General features: G+C 40.1%; 1 protein-coding gene across 1 annotated transcript in view; it reads right to left on the bottom strand.

The window, feature by feature from the left end:
* VAMP7 (vesicle associated membrane protein 7) overlaps positions 1-18,513 on the bottom strand; it is a 251,842-nt gene that overhangs the window by 131,714 nt on the left and 101,615 nt on the right. The window contains exon 4 of the mRNA XM_053699436.1: positions 18,130-18,267. Within this exon, the coding sequence (XP_053555411.1) occupies positions 18,130-18,267 (138 nt within the window). The remainder of the gene's footprint in view (positions 1-18,129; positions 18,268-18,513) is intronic.

Genomic DNA, 18,513 nt, shown 5'->3' with positions numbered 1-18,513 from the left:
GACACAATCAAGCAGCTGTAATCGCACTACTGGGTCGGCTGTAGTTTCCACTTGGGACCAGTCATGCTCTGCGGCTCACAAGCAGAACTTTACCTATGGAGGGTGACTAGCAAATTAGAGCATGACATTTTTTCAATAGAATGGCCCTTTAAGCTTCAGCACACATTTGTGGCAAGGGAACAGCTTCCTTACATCTAACATCCACATACAGCATTCTTATTATAAGAGTTTTTACATTTCAGTAGTGCCAAAATTCACTGAATTTAATTATTAAATTGCAATTTTAAATGCATTTTCATAGTTATATAATGCTTTCATGGTCAGAAGACAGAAATTCTTAATAGTACATAGTAAAAAAAACAAAAAAAACAACAACAAAAAAACAAACCATACATTTATTTTAGCCGCTTCTCCAGTAACTCTAAGAACTATTTTGCTTTCTCTGCCTGAGTGTGAAGTGCATTCTGTAAAATGCAGATCCCTGATATTCCAACAAGCTGCAGTAAATGCTAGATACGTGCAGGAGCTTGTTTATATCAGTTCCTAATTGGCCACAGCAACATTCAAAACACTTTTCAAGCGGTGTGTCCCAGGACTGCTAAACAATGCAAAATTTTTCTTACAAAATACCAGTTTTATTTTTTTTTTTAAATAGAAAATGTCAGCAACATATTACAGTGTTTTGAGAGTAAAGACAAAAATAAATGCTTTTCCCAGTGACAAAATACCAGTTTTAAATTAAAGTGAAAGTCAATCCTAGCGTTGTACAAACAATAGGATTGACTATTGAAACAAATAAAGGGGACTTTCATTCATGAAGTATAAGATACTTCATGTAGAAAGCTCCTTGATTTGTTTCAATCGATCGCCGTTCTTAGCTGCTACAGCAGCCCACGGCTAAAAAATGTTTTTGCTAAGAGTTGACGTTTTCACCTCTTAGCCAATAGCCGTGCAATAAATCCGGCTTGGCGCCCATAGGAGCCAGATTTACCGCACGGTTATTGGCTAAGAGGTGAAAACGTCACCTCTTAGCAAAAACTTTTTTTTAGCCGTGGGCTGCTGTAGTAGCTAAGAACGGCATGGTCTAACAAGAACATCTTGCATTTGGTAGTCGCAGCTTTGCAGACCAGGGTAGGGGTTAAAAATTTGAATCAATATGCTGCCCTATATTTGACGGTTCTCTTCAAAAAGCATGTCACTCTGGCTGCACTGTATTAAGGAAAACTTACACAGTGCAGCCAGAGAACAGCACTATTTGAAAAGAACAGCCTGATGTGGAACAATATAGCAAAGTTAAAGCACTAACAGTTCTTGCACATGTCCTGGTCTTTCTGCAGACATCCTGCATTTTCTGTGATGACATCTCACATCACAGCATGTTCTGCATTTGGGGTGGGTGGTGTGCTTACATGAAATCATGGTGTGATTAATCATGTGTATTGTTGACAAATCATCCAAAACTAGAATTGAACAGACTCTTTCTAGCTAAAATTCTCACCCTAGATAAAATTCACCAGTGAGACAAATAATTAGCACAAAGTAAGAATAGGTGGGGAAAAACTCAAAATGTTTTCCCCCTGCAAAACAGAAAGAAGTGAAAGAAGACAAAACTTAAATTTAGCTGAAACAGATTGTTGATATCCACACAATAGCGAGAGATGAAGGTATGGGGTGAAATCTAACCCAACCACCCAATACAGCTTGTCTGGAGTAGCATTTGCATCTTCTGCCCATCAGGTTAGTAGCCACTCCCCCTAGTAGAATAAGTTCTCAAACACTCTCTGGATCTGGTACATACTGTTACTGTTTCCACCTTGATAGAAGAATCATGGCATAAGCCTGCCCACAAGCTTGTACAGTGGCTTACTCCCTGTAAATGTATTATCATAATACAATTATAGCACTTGTCAGAATGGAAATCAGAAATTACTTTAGGGAGAAAACCAGAGCCAGTCCAAAGAACAACCTTATACTGACGTAAAGTGGTGTGAGGCTCGTCCACAGAGACTGTGTGAAGTTCAGAGACACTAGAAGTGATTTCCACCAAAATAATAGCGCACCATGAACCATAGAGGTATTTAACGCAAAGACTCAATTGGACATCTAACATAACTTCTGCAAATTACAACTAAGTAAGGTCCCCAGACATTGGCCTTTTTGAAAGGATCAATATGTGCCAAGGCTTGGAAAAACTGTACAACCCATCAAATGCAAAAGATAGCGGCAAGCTGGAACGTCAGTGTACTGGCCCTTAAGCAATTCAAAAAGCCATTTTGCAGGAATTGTAGAAGATTATGCAGCTCCATGTTGTATATTGAGGCATCATCTGTTTCATCCTGGTAGTAGAATCTTCCCAGATCTGTAGTAGACTAGGGAAGTTACCCTTTGAAAAAGCCGGTAACAGCAAAACATGTCAGGGGACAGTGGGGAGTTCTATGGGTCTTTGTAAATAGTTAGTTTAACTAGCAAAGTAGTGCTGGCAACTTTGTATTTACAAGCAGATAGTTACATTTCTAACTTAATAGTTTAAATCTCATGCTTGTGTACTTAATAATGGTGATTTACTCCAACAGTCAATACAGGATCATTATGTAGGTAACTTGTTCAATATGTAATTATGAGACAATCATACGTAACTGCTTTATATTATGTTTAGCAACAGAATCTACCTGAACTCCTGTTAGTCAGTCAGATGATGCATTTGATACACACCTAGGTTCACAATTACAGATGAAGTGGGAATTGAGCAGTATGTGTCAATAGCAACTTCTAATTTCAACACTGCATATATACTGCCATTATAAGCATCACTGTTCAGTGATCTGTGTAATATCTGTACAACAATAAGCAGCATATTAGTATATAATTACCGGTCATATACCTGAGAGAATCTGCATTGGATATAATATATATTAGTAGGCTATGGATTAATATCTACATCCTAGGTCTGCATTTATAATTATATTACTAATCAACCTGATAATCTCTGTTGTTTCAACCCTGAATATCTGAAACCATCATAGCACACTTGTGTTTTTCACATTTATGTTTGTTTCATTTTTTAAACTGTTGTAATAAAGGTTATATTTTAAAAGTTTTTCGTTGCTCTATATAAGCCTTTAAGGAATATGAGTGCTTCCCAAGTGTACATACTCATCGGTCGAGTACTGATAATCTGTGTCAGACTAGGGAAGTGGACTTCTTAGGGAGCAAGATCCAAATAATGGGAGGTGGAAGGTTTAAGTGTTGGAGCCATATTGTCAGCCTCATTTACTGATGATTTGGATGAAAAATAGGAGGACCTTGATAAAGAGATTAAAAATTACTGTGTTTGAGGTTGGATGGGAACTATGACTATGAAGGTTGCCACCCCCCTTTGAACTCTAAATAAAAACTGGTGAATGAGAGGGATTGGATGAAATACATATATTATGTTGAATCCCCATTGTTGGAATAGAGCATCCACTCTGTGAGAGGTGACAGCGGAAGAAATAAAAAGAAGAAACGGAGCATTTGCCTTGGATACCATAAGGTCAATATCTGGCAGGCTCAGTCTGTCCACAATGAGGCTGAATACTTTTGGGTTAAGTTGCCACTTTGTTTGGGACCATGGACATTCTGCTAAGATACTCTACTTCAAAATTCTATTTCACTGGTAGATGAACAGCATTCATATTTTGTATGTACCTTTGAGCCCAGGAAAAGATGGGATGGACTTCTTTTATTGTATGAAGGCTTAAGGTCTCATCTAATGGATATGGATATAGAACACTGTTGTCTGTTTGTACCTTGATGGATTTTTTTCTGAAGTAGCAATTATAAATTATGTAGAGCCATATGAATTGCTGATTTCTAGAACATTTGATGGCACTGATGTTTTTGTTTCCCAACATACCTTGGCAGGGGCATTCCCATCTGCCTTGCTAAAATTCATCCAGACATGGATCTAACTCTCATTTTACCAAAGGGAGGCCTTAGGATAGATTTTATGGCTGTGTCCACCACTCCAGAAGAGTGTTGAGACAAAGGAGGGATGGATATTCGCCTTAACAATCTTTTATTTCATCGCAGTTAAAAATAGTGAGTGCAGTAGGCTGTTGAAGAAGAATATAAGACTTAGAATCTTGATGTGAGACAGAGACACCAGGCCTCATGAATGCCGAACATTGGTCCTAGGAAGATCAGTTTCTAGGAAAGATCCAAGTGGAAGTTTACCAGCCAGCCCTATAGTTAGAGTGCCATAATACATGTTGAGATCTGTGCATATCCTAAAGGGGCTAGTTAAGTAAAAATAGTTTGCATAAAAATAGTTTAAAAATTGCTGGCAGGTATTTTAAAATAATTTTCAAAAACAAGCAAAATTAGTGACAATAGCAATGCTGTCTGGAGTAGACTGATCCACCCCTCTTATCAGTGTTTAGGATCAGAAACACAGGCATTGTATTTCAACTGAGTTCACAGCAGCTTATTTGCTTCTATGCATGCTCCAGCAGATAATGAGTGTTAAAGTCTGCATTCTACCAAAACAAAAGGTGGATATAGATACAGCCATAGAATAAATCCGGAGCGGCAGATTAGGGGTTAAAAATTTTATTTTAGTGTTTGCGATGCGGGAGGGCCTCGGTTTAGGGGTTAACAGGTAGTTTATGGGTGTTCGTGTACTTTTTAGCACTTTAGTTATGAGTTTTAGTTTTCAAAATAAGCTTTATTATCGAAATGGTATAACAAAGGAAAAAAGGCAAACATATGAACAGGTACATTGCCAAACAATATTAAATTATTATATAACATTTGCGGTGATAGAGTTATTCAAATACATTTCGTGATGTGCTAGATGTATAATTCTATTCTCACAGCCTAGTGAATGTCATCCGGTACATGAAGTATAAAACCCTCACGTACTGTTTATACTTACTATTACTCGTCACATAGACTGTTTATACGCCAAGAACCATCTCAATAGATGATTCTCTGTTAAAACAATGTGAAATGCAAAATGAAAAATACAACTTAACGAGAACAGCACAATTCTAACTTTTTCAAATCGACAACATACTTATACACAGTGCTGTCGGATAAGATGTTCTCGTTGGATTATATCTCTAACAGATAGGAGAGAGAGTTAGGAATAAGATAGATTAACCTTCTGACGAAGGGGGGAAAGAGAGATAGGGGAAGAAGAGAAAGTGAAGAAATGAAAAACAGAAGAGGGGGGGAGAGAGAGAAAAAAAAAAAAAAAAAAAAAAAAAAAAAGGGGGGGGGGGGGGAGTGGTGGGGTAGGGGGGGTGGCGGGCCGGAGGACTTATTGTGTGAGTTGTGTAGTCTAGAAGGTGGACTCCCTTTTCTAGTGTAGCTACAGTGTTTCTCTGCGAGAAGACTTAGATTCTACGTCCCTCCCAGGTTAGTAACATCATTTCATGTGTACCCAATTTCCCAATTTTGAGATAATGGTATCTCTCAAGCCTCAGTAAATCGGTCACTTTATTTTTCCATTCTCGGATATTGGGGGTGCTTTGTTTTTTCCAGTATAAGGGAATTAGGCCTTTTGCGCCATTAAGCATCAACAGGAGGAGAAGATATTTATCCTCTCCAATTATTTTGGGTAACTGGTGGTATATTAGATAACAGGGGTTAGGAGGTATGATAATATTAAGTACCCTACTCATTTCGGCAAGTATATCGTTCCAGTAAGGTCGTATTAGTGGGCAGGTCCACCATATATGTAAAAGGGTTCCCTCCTCTCCACACCCTCTCCAACAGTTCCCGCTAGTGTGTGGGTATATGTGTTTCAGTCTGTGGGGAGTCAGGTACCACCTACTTAGCAATTTGTATTGTGTTTCTTGTATCTTGGCTGAGACTGAGGCCCGTCTCGTTCGGTCAAAAATTTTTCTCCAGTCCTTGTGGTCTATCTCTAAATCTAGTTCGTCCTGCCATGACCTTTAGTTATGAGTTTTATGTTACAGCGTTGTACCATATAACTCTTAACTACTGACTTTTAAATGTGTTAGGACTCTTGACAGGGTAGGGTGTACCACTCACTTTTTGGCCTCCCAGGACACACTTGTAATACCGGCGCTATGGAAGTCCCATAGAAAAAAGACTTTACGAAGTTTACATAAGTCGGTTTGCGGTAAGGCCAAAGAAGTGTGCGGTGCCCCTAAATCTGCAAGACTCGTAATAGCAGTGGGCGTAAAAAAGCAGCGTTAGGACCTCTTAACGCTGCTTTTTTACCTTAACGCACAACTCGTAATCTAGCCGACTATTTGTATAGCATTTGGTTGAGGAAGATACCTACTTAAAGTAGCCAGTTCTAAATATATATAAGAGGAATCTTATTTCTTTACTGGCTTTGTAATCTATGGCTGAAAATTGAATAGTTTGCCTAATTTTATTTTAAAATAAAAAAAATTATTACAAAATACATACAAGTTGCAGTTCAGCAAACAAATTGAATGTCAATATTTAGAAAACAATACTAACTGCATGGGACTAAACAATCGTCATCTGAAATAAGAGAAACATAAATGAACATACACTATATAGCCATCAAATGGGGACACCTGACTATAACACCTATATGAGCTTTTTAAACATCCCATTCCAAAACAATGGGCATTAATATGGAATTACCCCACTCTTCTGGTACGGCTTTCCAAAAAGTTTGGAGTGTGTCTGTGGGAATCTGTGGCAATTTAGACAAAAGAGCATTTGTGAGATCAGGGACTGATGTTGGACAAAAAGATCTGGCTCGCAATCAGCATTCCAATTCATGCCAAAGGTGTTCAATGGGGTAGAAAGGTCAGGGCTATGTGCAGGCCACTTGAGTGACTCGACACCACACTCATGAAACCATATATTCATGGACCTTGCTTTGTGCACAGAGGAAAAAAGTCATGCTGGAAAAGGAAAGGCCCTTCCCCAAACTGTTGCCATAAAGTTGAGACCATTATAACTCCACGACCAAACTTTGCAGTAGGCACTATGCCTTCCGGTTATTAGCGTTCTTGTGGCATGCCCAGATTCTTCCATCAGACTGACACATAGTGAAGCAGGATTCATCACTTAAGAGAACATATTTCCACTGCTTCAGAGTACAATATGTTTTGACACTGTGCACGTTGATGTGAGGCTTGCGTACAGCTACTCGGCCATGGAAACCCATTTAATTCAGCTCCTGACGCACAGTTCTTATGTTTAGGTTGCTTCCAGAGGCAGTTTGGAACTCTGCAGTGAGTGATGCAACAGATAATAAGCGATTTTTACGTGCTACATACTTCAGTGCCCTGCGGTTCAGCTCTGTGAGTTTACGTGTTAAGAGAAATTAGATATTCAAAGAAAATAGTACAGACTCAACATTCCAAATATTTAAGAAATGTAACAAAGCAATCAAACGCTAAAAGGATTTTTAAGTACATAAATGTCAAAAAGTCTAAGAAGGAAAATATAGGTACATTAAAATGTGTGAAAGGTAGCATGATTAACAGTGACAGGGAGAAGGTTGAGTTACTAAATCAGCTCTTTTCTTCAGTATACACAAGAGAGGAACCAATGGGAGATACTTTGGAACAAACTAGAACATACCATAAACTGGGTTATCTCTAGATGATATCAGGAAAAAAAACTAGATAATATTATATTATATTTTATAATGTTATTATATAACATTATTATGTTATAGACAAACCTCTACTCTTAATTTTTCAAGACTCATCCTCAGGCATAGTACCCCAGGACTGGTGGAAAGCTGATGTGGTGCCACTTTTTATAAAGGTTAACAAGGCTGATCCAGGAAGCTATAGATCAGTTAGTCTGACATTGATAGTGGGGAAGATACTTGAAGGGATTAAATTGTGTTTATTGGTGTAAACTAAATTATTAGTTCAAATCAGCATGCTTTTATGAGAAATAGATCATGCCAAACTAACATAATTAGATTCTACGAGGAAGTAAAAATATAGAAAAAGGGGAATTAGTTGATGCGATATACTTGGATTTTGCAAAAGCGTTTGATACAGTGCCACATGAGAGATTAAATGTACAAAATTAAGGGACTGTGAATAGCTAAAATTGTTAGCTCATGGATAAATAACTGGATAAAAGACAGGGAGCAACAAATAGTTGTAAACGGATCATACTCCCATTGGACAAAGGTCATCAGTGGAGTCCCCAAGGGATCAGTACTGGGCCGTGTTCTTTTTAATATTTTTATTAAAGGAATACTAAACCCAAATGTGCTGGATCCTAAGCTTTACATACTTGCTTTTCAAATAAAGATACCAAGAGAACAAAATAAATTGATAATAGGAGCAAATTAGAAAGTTGCTTAAAATGTCATGCTCTATCTGAATTATGAAAACAAAAATGGGTTTAGTATCCCTTTAATGAGGATTAAATTGCAACATCTCTATTTTTGTAGATGATACAAAGTTGTGTAAGGTCATTAGGTCAGTGCAGGATGAAATTGCTGTACAAGGGTATTTACAAAAATTAGAAGAATGAGCAGGTAAATAGAAAATGAGATTTAATACTGGAAAATGTAAGGTTCTACATTTTGGAAGTAAAAATAAGCAGGCAATGTATTATTTAAATGGGACAAGAATTAGCCAAACAGAGGAGGAAAGGGATTTGGGAGTAGTAATAGATAACAAGCTAAAGATTGGTACACAATGCAGGGCAGTAGCTTCTAAGGCTAATAAGATACTATCATGTATTAAAAGAGGCATTGATGCAAGGGAGGAAAGCATAATTATGTCACTATATAAATCCATGGTAAGACCTCACCTTGAGTATGGAGTACAGTTCTGGGGACCAATCTCTAAAAATAACATTGCAGACTTAAAAATGTTCAGAGAAGGACCACAAAACAAATAGGGGGAATGGAGAATTTAGGCTATGAAGAGAGGTTATCCAAACTAGGTTTGTTCCTCTAGGGGGAAAAAAGGCCAATTACTTTAAATAACTATATTTAAAGGGTTTGAAATATTTACTTTTGTAATGTAATACAGAATACATAATCACTTAGTTATGGTGTCCAAGATTAAAAACTACTGATTCTTACCTTAAACAAAGCTTTAATGTGTAAAAAAAAATATATATTTTATTTTCCCCTGTAACAGACGTAACGACCGCCCATAAATGTAGGCTGGAGTTGCAGATAATCTGTGCCAGCTATTCCTCCAATAGCGCTGCAGCACTGATCATGAAATTTGAATATTTTAATGAGCTGCGGTCCTCAATTTCAGCATTGTAACTTGTGTGAGTGGTTGCATGCGCAATGCACAGGGAATCTGCATACCTACAATATCACAAGCGCATATATTATGTAATAACTGAGCTGCCGTTTTGGGCCAATAATGTTTATTTCCAGTTGTCATTCTGCTCTGTGCACTCCTACGATGTGAACTGCTGCCACAGCATCTGGCCTGCCACCCATCACGTATACCGGTTCCAGAGGGAGACCGGCCCCAGCACACACACATTTGCTCCAGAGGGAGACCGGCCCCAGCACACACACATGTGCTCCAGAGGTAGACCGGACCCAGCACTCATACATCTGCTCCAGAGGGAGACCGGCCCCAGCACACACATATATGCTCCAGAGGGAGACCGGCCCCAGCACACACACACATCAGCTCCAGAGGGAGACCGGCCCCAGCACACACACACACACACACACACATCTGCTCCAGAGGGAGACTGGCCCCAGCACACACACATCAGCTCCAGAGGGAGACCGGCCCCAGCACACACACCCCTGGTCTGGCCTGGTGTCTATCACCCATACCTGCTCAATTCTCCACTCCACTGGTGCCACTCAGTCTGTCACGCAAAATCTAACAGAACACTGGCCCTACTAAGAACAGCTGGGCCTGCAGTGCCACTGACAACATCCCCCCGTCTTCATCGCCCTGATGCGCCACGCCCACTCCTTTATCACGCATCTGGCGAGGTGTTGATGACCCGTGCGGCTGAAGCTGCAGAACTAGAAGGCAAGTAACATACAAGTGCGCATGCGTTGCAAGAAGGTACTTCAAATGAGTATGCGTGACGCCATATTAGTTCTACCTAGGTAGAAATCGTCAATTCGGCTGCATAATGATGCAAAAGAAGGGTTTGGCAGCATTTAAATTTCATCTAGCAAATTGCACGTAAATGCTAAAAAATGGCTTATATGTATTATTTGCGGATTTTAATAACTGAATATGAAGTTTTAAAAAATGCTAAAAAATTTTTTGGGTTTACTATCCCTTTAAAGGGACAGTAAACCTTAAAAATAAAGTTATATAATTCTGCACATAGTGCAGAATTATATAACATTATATTAGCCAAACTTTATAAAACCTAATGTACCCCTTTTAACTTTTTTTAAAAAAACGCTGTTTTACAGACCCGCTCTCTGTACTCTGCTGAGCGGGTCTGTTATATTCACACAGCGCATTGGGCCAGCTGTATAGTCACAGCCCGGCCCGACCGCGCCATAAGACTAAGTGCAGCTCGCTCCTGCTCTGTCTGACAGCAGGAGCGAGCTGCACTTTGTCTTATGGCGCGGTCGGGCCGGGCTGTGACTATACAGCTGGCCCGATGCGCTGTGTGAATATAACAGACCCGCTCAGAAGAGCGCAGAGAGCGGGTCTGTAAAACAGTTTTTTTTTTAAAAATTAAAAGGGTACATTAGGTTTTATAAAGTTTGGCTAATATAATGTTATATAATTCTGCACTATGTGCAGAATTATATAACATTATTTTTAAAGTTTACTGACACTTTAAGGCCCATATACAGAGATGGCAGAAACTCTGTTTATTCCAAAATAATTGTTTGTGACAAGGAGGACAGAATTTAGGGCTAGAGGAAAACATAATTTATGCTTACCTGATAAATTCCTTTCTTCTGTTGTGTGATCAGTCCACGGGTCATCATTACTTCTGGGATATTATCTGCTCCCCTACAGGAAGTGCAAGAGGATTCACCCAGCAGAGTTGCTATATAGCTCCTCCCCTCTACGTCACCTCCAGTCATTCGACCAAAGACCAACGAGAAAGGAGAAGCCAAGGGTGTAGTGGTGACTGAATTATAATTTAAAAAATATTTACCTGCCTTAAAAAACAGGGCGGGCCGTGGACTGATCACACAACAGAAGAAAGGAATTTATCAGGTAAGCATAAATTATGTTTTCTTCTGTTATGTGTGATCAGTCCACGGGTCATCATTACTTCTGGGATACCAATACCAAAGCAAAAGTACACGGATGACGGGAGGGATAGGCAGGCTCATTATACAGAAGGAACCACTGCCTGAAGAACCTTTCTCCCAAAAATAGCCTCCGAAGAAGCAAAAGTGTCAAATTTGTAAAATTTGGAAAAAGTATGAAGCGAAGACCAAGTTGCAGCCTTGCAAATCTGTTCAACAGAGGCCTCATTCTTAAAGGCCCAAGTGGAAGCCACAGCTCTAGTGGAATGAGCTGTAATTCTTTCAGGAGGCTGCTGTCCAGCAGTCTCATAGGCTAAACGTATTATGCTACGAAGCCAAAAAGAGAGAGAGGTAGCAGAAGCTTTTTGACCTCTCCTCTGTCCAGAATAAACGACAAACAGGGAAGAAGTTTGGCGAAAATCTTTAGTTGCCTGCAAGTAGAACTTGAGGGCACGAACTACATCCAGATTGTGTAGAAGACGTTCCTTCTTTGAAGAAGGATTTGGACACAAGGATGGAACAACAATCTCTTGATTGATATTCCTGTTAGAAACAACCTTAGGTAAGAACCCAGGTTTAGTACGCAGAACTACCTTGTCTGAGTGAAAGATCAGATAAGGAGAATCACAATGTAGGGCTGATAACTCAGAGACTCTGCGAGCCGAGGAAATAGCCATTAAAAATAGAACTTTCCAAGATAACAATTTTATATCAATGGAATGAAGGGGTTCAAACGGAACACCCTGTAAAACGTTAAGAACTAAGTTTAAACTCCATGGCGGAGCAACAGTTTTAAACACAGGCTTGATCCTAGCTAAAGCCTGACAAAAGGCCTGGATGTCTGAATTTTCTGACAGACGCCTGTGTAACAAGATGGACAGAGCTGAGATCTGTCCCTTTAATGAGCTAGCCGATAAACCCTTTTCTAAACCTTCTTGTAGAAAAGACAATATCCTAGGAATCCTAACCTTACTCCAGGAGTAATCTTTGGATTCACACCAGTATAGGTATTTACGCCATATTTTATGGTAAATCTTTCTGGTAACAGGCTTCCTAGCCTGTATCAGGGTATCAATAACCGACTCAGAAAAACCACGTTTTGATAAAATCAAGCGTTCAATTTCCAAGCAGTCAGCTTCAGAGAAGTTAGACTTTGATGTTTGAATGGACCCTGAATCAGAAGGTCCTGTCTTAGAGGTAGAGACCAAGGCGGACAGGATGACATGTCCACTAGATCTGCATACCAAGTCCTGCGCGGCCATGCAGGCGCTATTAGAATCACTGATGCTCTCTCCTGTTTGATTTTGGCAATCAATCGAGGAAGCAGCGGGAAGGGTGGAAACACATAAGCCATCCTGAAGTTCCAAGGTGCTGTCAAAGCATCTATCAGAACCGCTCCCGGATCCCTGGATCTGGATCCGTAGCGAGGAAGTTTGGCGTTCTGGCGAGACGCCATGAGATCTATCTCTGGTTTGCCCCAACGTCGAAGTATTTGGGCAAAGACCTCCGGATGAAGTTCCCACTCCCCCGGATGAAGAGTCTGGCGACTCAAGAAATCCGCCTCCCAGTTCTCCACTCCCGGAATGTGGATTGCTGACAGGTGGCAAGAGTGAGACTCTGCCCAGCGAATTATCTTTGATACTTCTATCATTGCTAGGGAGCTTCTTGTCCCTCCCTGATGGTTGATGTAAGCTACAGTCGTGATGTTGTCCGACTGAAACCTGATGAACCCCCGAGTCTTTAACTGGGGCCAAGCTAGAAGGGCATTGAGAACTGCTCTCAATTCCAGAATGTTTATTGGCAGGAGACTTTCCTCCTGACTCCATTGTCCCTGAGCCTTCAGAGAATTCCAGACAGCGCCCCAACCTAGAAGGCTGGCGTCTGTTGTTACGATTGTCCAGTCCGGCCTGCTGAACGGCATCCCCCTGGACAGATGTGGCCGAGAAAGCCACCATAGAAGAGAGTTTCTGGTCTCTTGATCCAGATTCAGAGTGGGGGACAAATCTGAGTAATCCCCATTCCACTGACTCAGCATGCACAATTGCAGCGGTCTGAGATGTAGGCGTGCAAAGGGTACTATGTCCATTGCTGCTACCATTAAGCCGATCACCTCCATGCATTGAGCTACTGACGGGAGTTGAATGGAATGAAGGACACGGCATACATTTAGAAGCTTTGTTAATCTGTCTTCTGTCAGATAAATCTTCATTTCTACAGAATCTATAAGAGTCCCCAAGAATGGAACTCTTGTGAGAGGCAAGAGAGAACTCTTCTTTTCGTTCACTTTCCATCCATGCGACCTTAGAAATGCCAGAACTAACTCTGTATGAGACTTGGCAGTTTGAAAGCTTGAAGCTTGTATCAGAATGTCGTCTAGGTACGGAGCTACCGAAATTCCTCGCGGTCTCAGAACCGCTAGAAGGGCACCCAGAACCTTTGTGAAGATTCTCGGAGCCGTAGCCAATCCGAATGGAAGGGCTACAAACTGGTAGTGCCTGTCTAAGAAGGCAAACCTTAGATACCGGTAATGATCTTTGTGAATCGGTATGTGAAGGTAAGCATCCTTTAAATCCACTGTGGTCATGTATTGACCCTTTTGGATCATGGGTAAGATTGTCCGAATAGTTTCCATTTTGAACGATGGAACTCTTAGGAATTTGTTTAGGATCTTTAAATCCAAGATTGGCCTGAAAGTTCCCTCTTTTTTGGGAACCACAAACAGGTTTGAGTAAAACCCTTGTCCTTGTTCCGACCGCGGAACCGGATGGATCACTCCCATTAATAATAGATCTTGTACACAGCGTAGAAACGCGTCTTTCTTTATTTGGTTTGTTGACAACCTTGACAGATGAAATCTCCCTCTTGGGGGAGATAATTTGAAGTCTAGAAGGTATCCCTGAGATATGATCTCTAGCGCCCAGGGATCCTGGACATCTCTTGCCCAAGCCTGGGCGAAGAGAGAGAGTCTGCCCCCCACTAGATCCGGTCCCGGATCGGGGGCCCTCGGTTCATGCTGTCTTAGGGGCAGCAGCAGGTTTTCTGGCCTGCTTGCCCTTATTCCAGGACTGGTTAGGTTTCCAGCCTTGTCTGTAACGAGCAACAGCTCCTTCCTGTTTTGGTGCAGTGGAAGTTGATGCTGCACCTGCTTTGAAATTCCGAAAGGGACGAAAATTAGACTGTCTAGCCTTAGCTTTGGCTTTGTCTTGAGGTAGAGCGTGGCCCTTACCTCCTGTAATGTCAGCGATAATTTCTTTCAAACCGGGCCCAAATAAAGTTTGCCCCTTGAAAGGTATATTAAGTAATTTGGACTTAGAAGTTACATCAGCCGACCAGGATTTTAGCCACAGCGCCCTACGTGCCTGAATGGCGAATCCTGAATTCTTAGCCGTAAGTTTGGTTAAATGTACTACGGCCTCCGAAATGAATGAATTAGCTAGTTTAAGGACTCTAAGCCTGTCCGTAATGTCGTCCAGCGTAGCGGAACTAAGGTTCTCTTCCAGAGACTCAATCCAAAATGCTGCCGCAGCCGTAATCGGCGCGATGCATGCAAGGGGTTGCAATATAAAACCTTGTTGAACAAACATTTTCTTAAGGTAACCCTCTAATTTTTTATCCATAGGATCTGAAAAAGCACAGCTATCCTCCACCGGGATAGTGGTGCGCTTAGCTAAAGTAGAAACTGCTCCCTCCACCTTAGGGACCGTTTGCCATAAGTCCCGTGTGGTGGCGTCTATTGGAAACATCTTTCTAAATATTGGAGGGGGTGAGAACGGCACACCGGGTCTATCCCACTCCTTAGTAACAATTTCAGTTAATCTCTTAGGTATAGGAAAAACGTCAGTACTCGCCGGTACCGCAAAGTATTTATCCAACCTACACATTTTCTCTGGTATTGCAACAGTGTTACAATCGTTAAGAGCCGCTAAGACCTCCCCTAGTAATACACGGAGGTTTTCCAATTTAAATTTAAAATTTGAAATATCTGAATCCAATCTGCTTGGATCAGAACCGTCACCTACAGAATGAAGCTCTCCGTCCTCATGCTCTGCAAGCTGTGACGCAGTATCAGACATGGCCCTAGAATTATCAGCGCACTCTGTTCTCACCCCAGAGTGATCACGCTTGCCTCTTAGTTCTGGTAATTTAGCCAAAACTTCAGTCATAACAGTAGCCATATCTTGTAATGTTATCTGTAATGGCTGCCCAGATGTACTAGGCGCCATAATATCACGCACCTCCCGGGCGGGAGACGCAGGTACTGACACGTGAGGCGAGTTAGACGGCATAACTCTCCCCTCGCTGTTTGGTGAAATTTGTTCAATTTGTACAGATTGGCTTTTATTTAAAGTAGCATCAATACAGTTAGTACATAAATTTCTATTGGGCTCCACCTTGGCATTGGAACAAATGACACAGGTATCTTCCTCTGAATCAGACATGTTTTAACACACTAGCAATAAACATGCAACTTGGTTACAATCTTATTTAACAAAAAACGTACTGTGCCTCAAAGAAGCACTAAACGATTAAATGACAGTTGAAATAATGAACTGAAAAACAGTTATATCATCACTCTTTAAAAACAACACAACTTGTTAGCAAAGGTTTGTTCCCATTAGTAAAGTAACACTAATTAAATTTTAAACATAAAAATCACAGAGCAACGTTTTAAAACACAGACACTACATAAGTCTCACAGCTCTGCTGAGAGAATCTACCCCCTTCAAAGAAGTTTGAAGACCCCTGAGTTCTGTTAGAGATGAACCGGATCATGCAGAAAATACAAGAGTAACTGACTGGAAATTTTTGATGCGTAGCAAAGAGCGCCAAAAACGGCCCCTCCCCCTCACACACAGCAGTGAAAGAGAAACGAAACTGTCATAATCAAAACAAGCAAACTGCCAAGTGGAAAAATAATGCCCAAATATTTATTCACTCAGTACCTCAGAAATGCAAACGATTCTACATTCCAGCAAAAACGTTTAACATGAATTAAATACCTATTAAAAGGTTTAATGTACTTTTACAGAGTAATTCCGGTGAAATACCATCCCCAGAATACTGAAGTGTAGAGTATACATACATGTCATTATAACGGTATGGCAGGATTTTCTCATCAATTCCATTCAGAAAATAAAAACTGCTACATACCTCAATGCAGATTCAACTGCCCGCTGTCCCCTGATCTGAAGCTTTTACCTCCCTCAGATGGCCGAGAAACAGCAATATGATCTTAACTACTCCGGTTAAAATCATAAGAAAAACTCTGGTAGATTCTTCTTCAAACTCTGCCAGAGAAGTAATAACACGCTCCGGTGCTATTGTAAAATAACAAACTTTTGATTGAAGTTATAAAAACTAAGTATAATCACCATAGTCCTCTCACACCTCCTATCTAGTCTTTGGGTGCAAGAGAATGACTGGAGGTGACGTAGAGGGGAGGAGCTATATAGCAACTCTGCTGGGTGAATCCTCTTGCACTTCCTGTAGGGGAGCAGATAATATCCCAGAAGTAATGATGACCCGTGGACTGATCACACATAACAGAAGAAAGGAGATTTAATCTCCAGCAACATAAACATTTTTTCACTATAAGAGAAATTAAATTGTGGAACTCATTACCTAAGGAGGAAGTAAATGCCAATACCTTAGATACATTTAAAATGGTTTAGATACATTTCTGACTAGAAAAAGAATTCAGAGATATAATTGCTTGTGTTAAATGGGACACCTTTTTAATGAGATTCATTTAATATCAACTGGAGCTTTTATTGAAGATAAATTAAGATTTGTATAGGTTGAATGCAATGGACTTCTGTCTTTTTTCAACCTCATCTACTATTTTGCTATATTAAAGCTATTTTCTCATATGTACAACCAATTTACCCTCCCCTCTTTTTATTGGTGAGGGTTGAACGACACTGGTGTAAATGGCTGAAATAAGAATTATTAGAACATTCAATTAAATGTTACTATTTAGAAAAACAATAATGACTACATGGGGCTTTCTTCATTTGAAATACGTGATATTATATATAAATGAATATATAACTTCAAATGTACCTATGTGATAAAAATGTTCCACCATCTTCTTACTGTTAATCAACCCAATGTAAACGTTATTTTATTTGGTAGCGAGGGAAGGAAGATCATTCTATTTAAAGTAAATGTAAACTTTGACGAATGTGTGCCCGGTTTTTATAAATCCTATTAAAAACAGGGGAACTTTCATTTATCAAAGTTTACATTTCACCAGTTTTGTAAAAATACTTAGCTTTTCTTCTTGAAAGCTGGACCAGCGATCCCCCGCCTTTTGCTCGTCTCTTCTTTACGTCAGAAATGAAGAATCCGGCTTCCTCCAATCACGGCTTCCCCCTCAAAGAAAACATTGCCTGAGGCCATGCCGTGATTGGAGGAAGCCGGATTCTTAATTTCTGACGTATGAAGAGACGAGCGGCAGGCGGGGGAATCGCTGGTCCGGCTTTCAAGAAGAAAAGGTAAGTATTTTAACAAAACCAGTGAAATGTAAACTTTGATGAATGAAAGTGTCCCTGATTTTAATAGGATTTTTAAAAACCGGGCACACATTCGTCAAAGTTTACATTCCCTTAAACTGTACCAGGAGGTTCCAGCATTGATCCATTCAATATAAGGACATATTAAAGCTAATTTCTCATATGTACAACCAGTTTACCCCCCATTCTTTTTTATTTGCGGGGGGTGGTTTGAGGTTTGGTGTAATTGGCTGAAATAACAATTATCAGAACTCAGCATTATACCATTTTATTTATAGACCGGCTGAAATGTTTTCTTTGTTCAAAACTTTCAGTTTCATTCCTCACGTAATAAATACACTGTTACTGACCTTATACTCTTATATGGTTCAAGTATAAAATATAAACCATGTCAAGAAGCAGCTCATGCGTCATTTCAATACTCACCATCTGTGCTGAAAGAACGCTGGAAAATTCACTGTTCATTGCGTAGGGAAGTGCTGTCTGTGCCCTTGACCCATATGTTGTCTGAAACCTTTTTTTTATTTCATTCAAGAAATTAAAGGCTCTGGACCTCTCAAAATCCTGCAAAAGAAATGTTATACTTAAAAACAAAACCTGCTCTGGAAGTTTTTGCCTTCATGAACTGAATAGTGTAAACACGTATACCGCTAAGACAATATTCCAACTTAAAATTTCAAACCCTGTTTGGTCCTTTGCTCTTCTATAACAGACTGACACATGGCAATTCTGAATATGTTACAACAACTGTTTTATAGTATAGTATACTATCAAATAGTATCCTCTCCTTAAAGGGACAGTATACACAAT

The sequence above is a fragment of the Bombina bombina genome, chromosome 1, assembly GCF_027579735.1.
Source record: "Bombina bombina isolate aBomBom1 chromosome 1, aBomBom1.pri, whole genome shotgun sequence".
NCBI classification, from domain to species: Eukaryota; Metazoa; Chordata; class Amphibia; order Anura; family Bombinatoridae; genus Bombina; species Bombina bombina.
The sequence above is the reverse complement of the archived record's forward strand: the minus strand, read 5'-3'. Positions and strand labels throughout refer to the sequence as shown.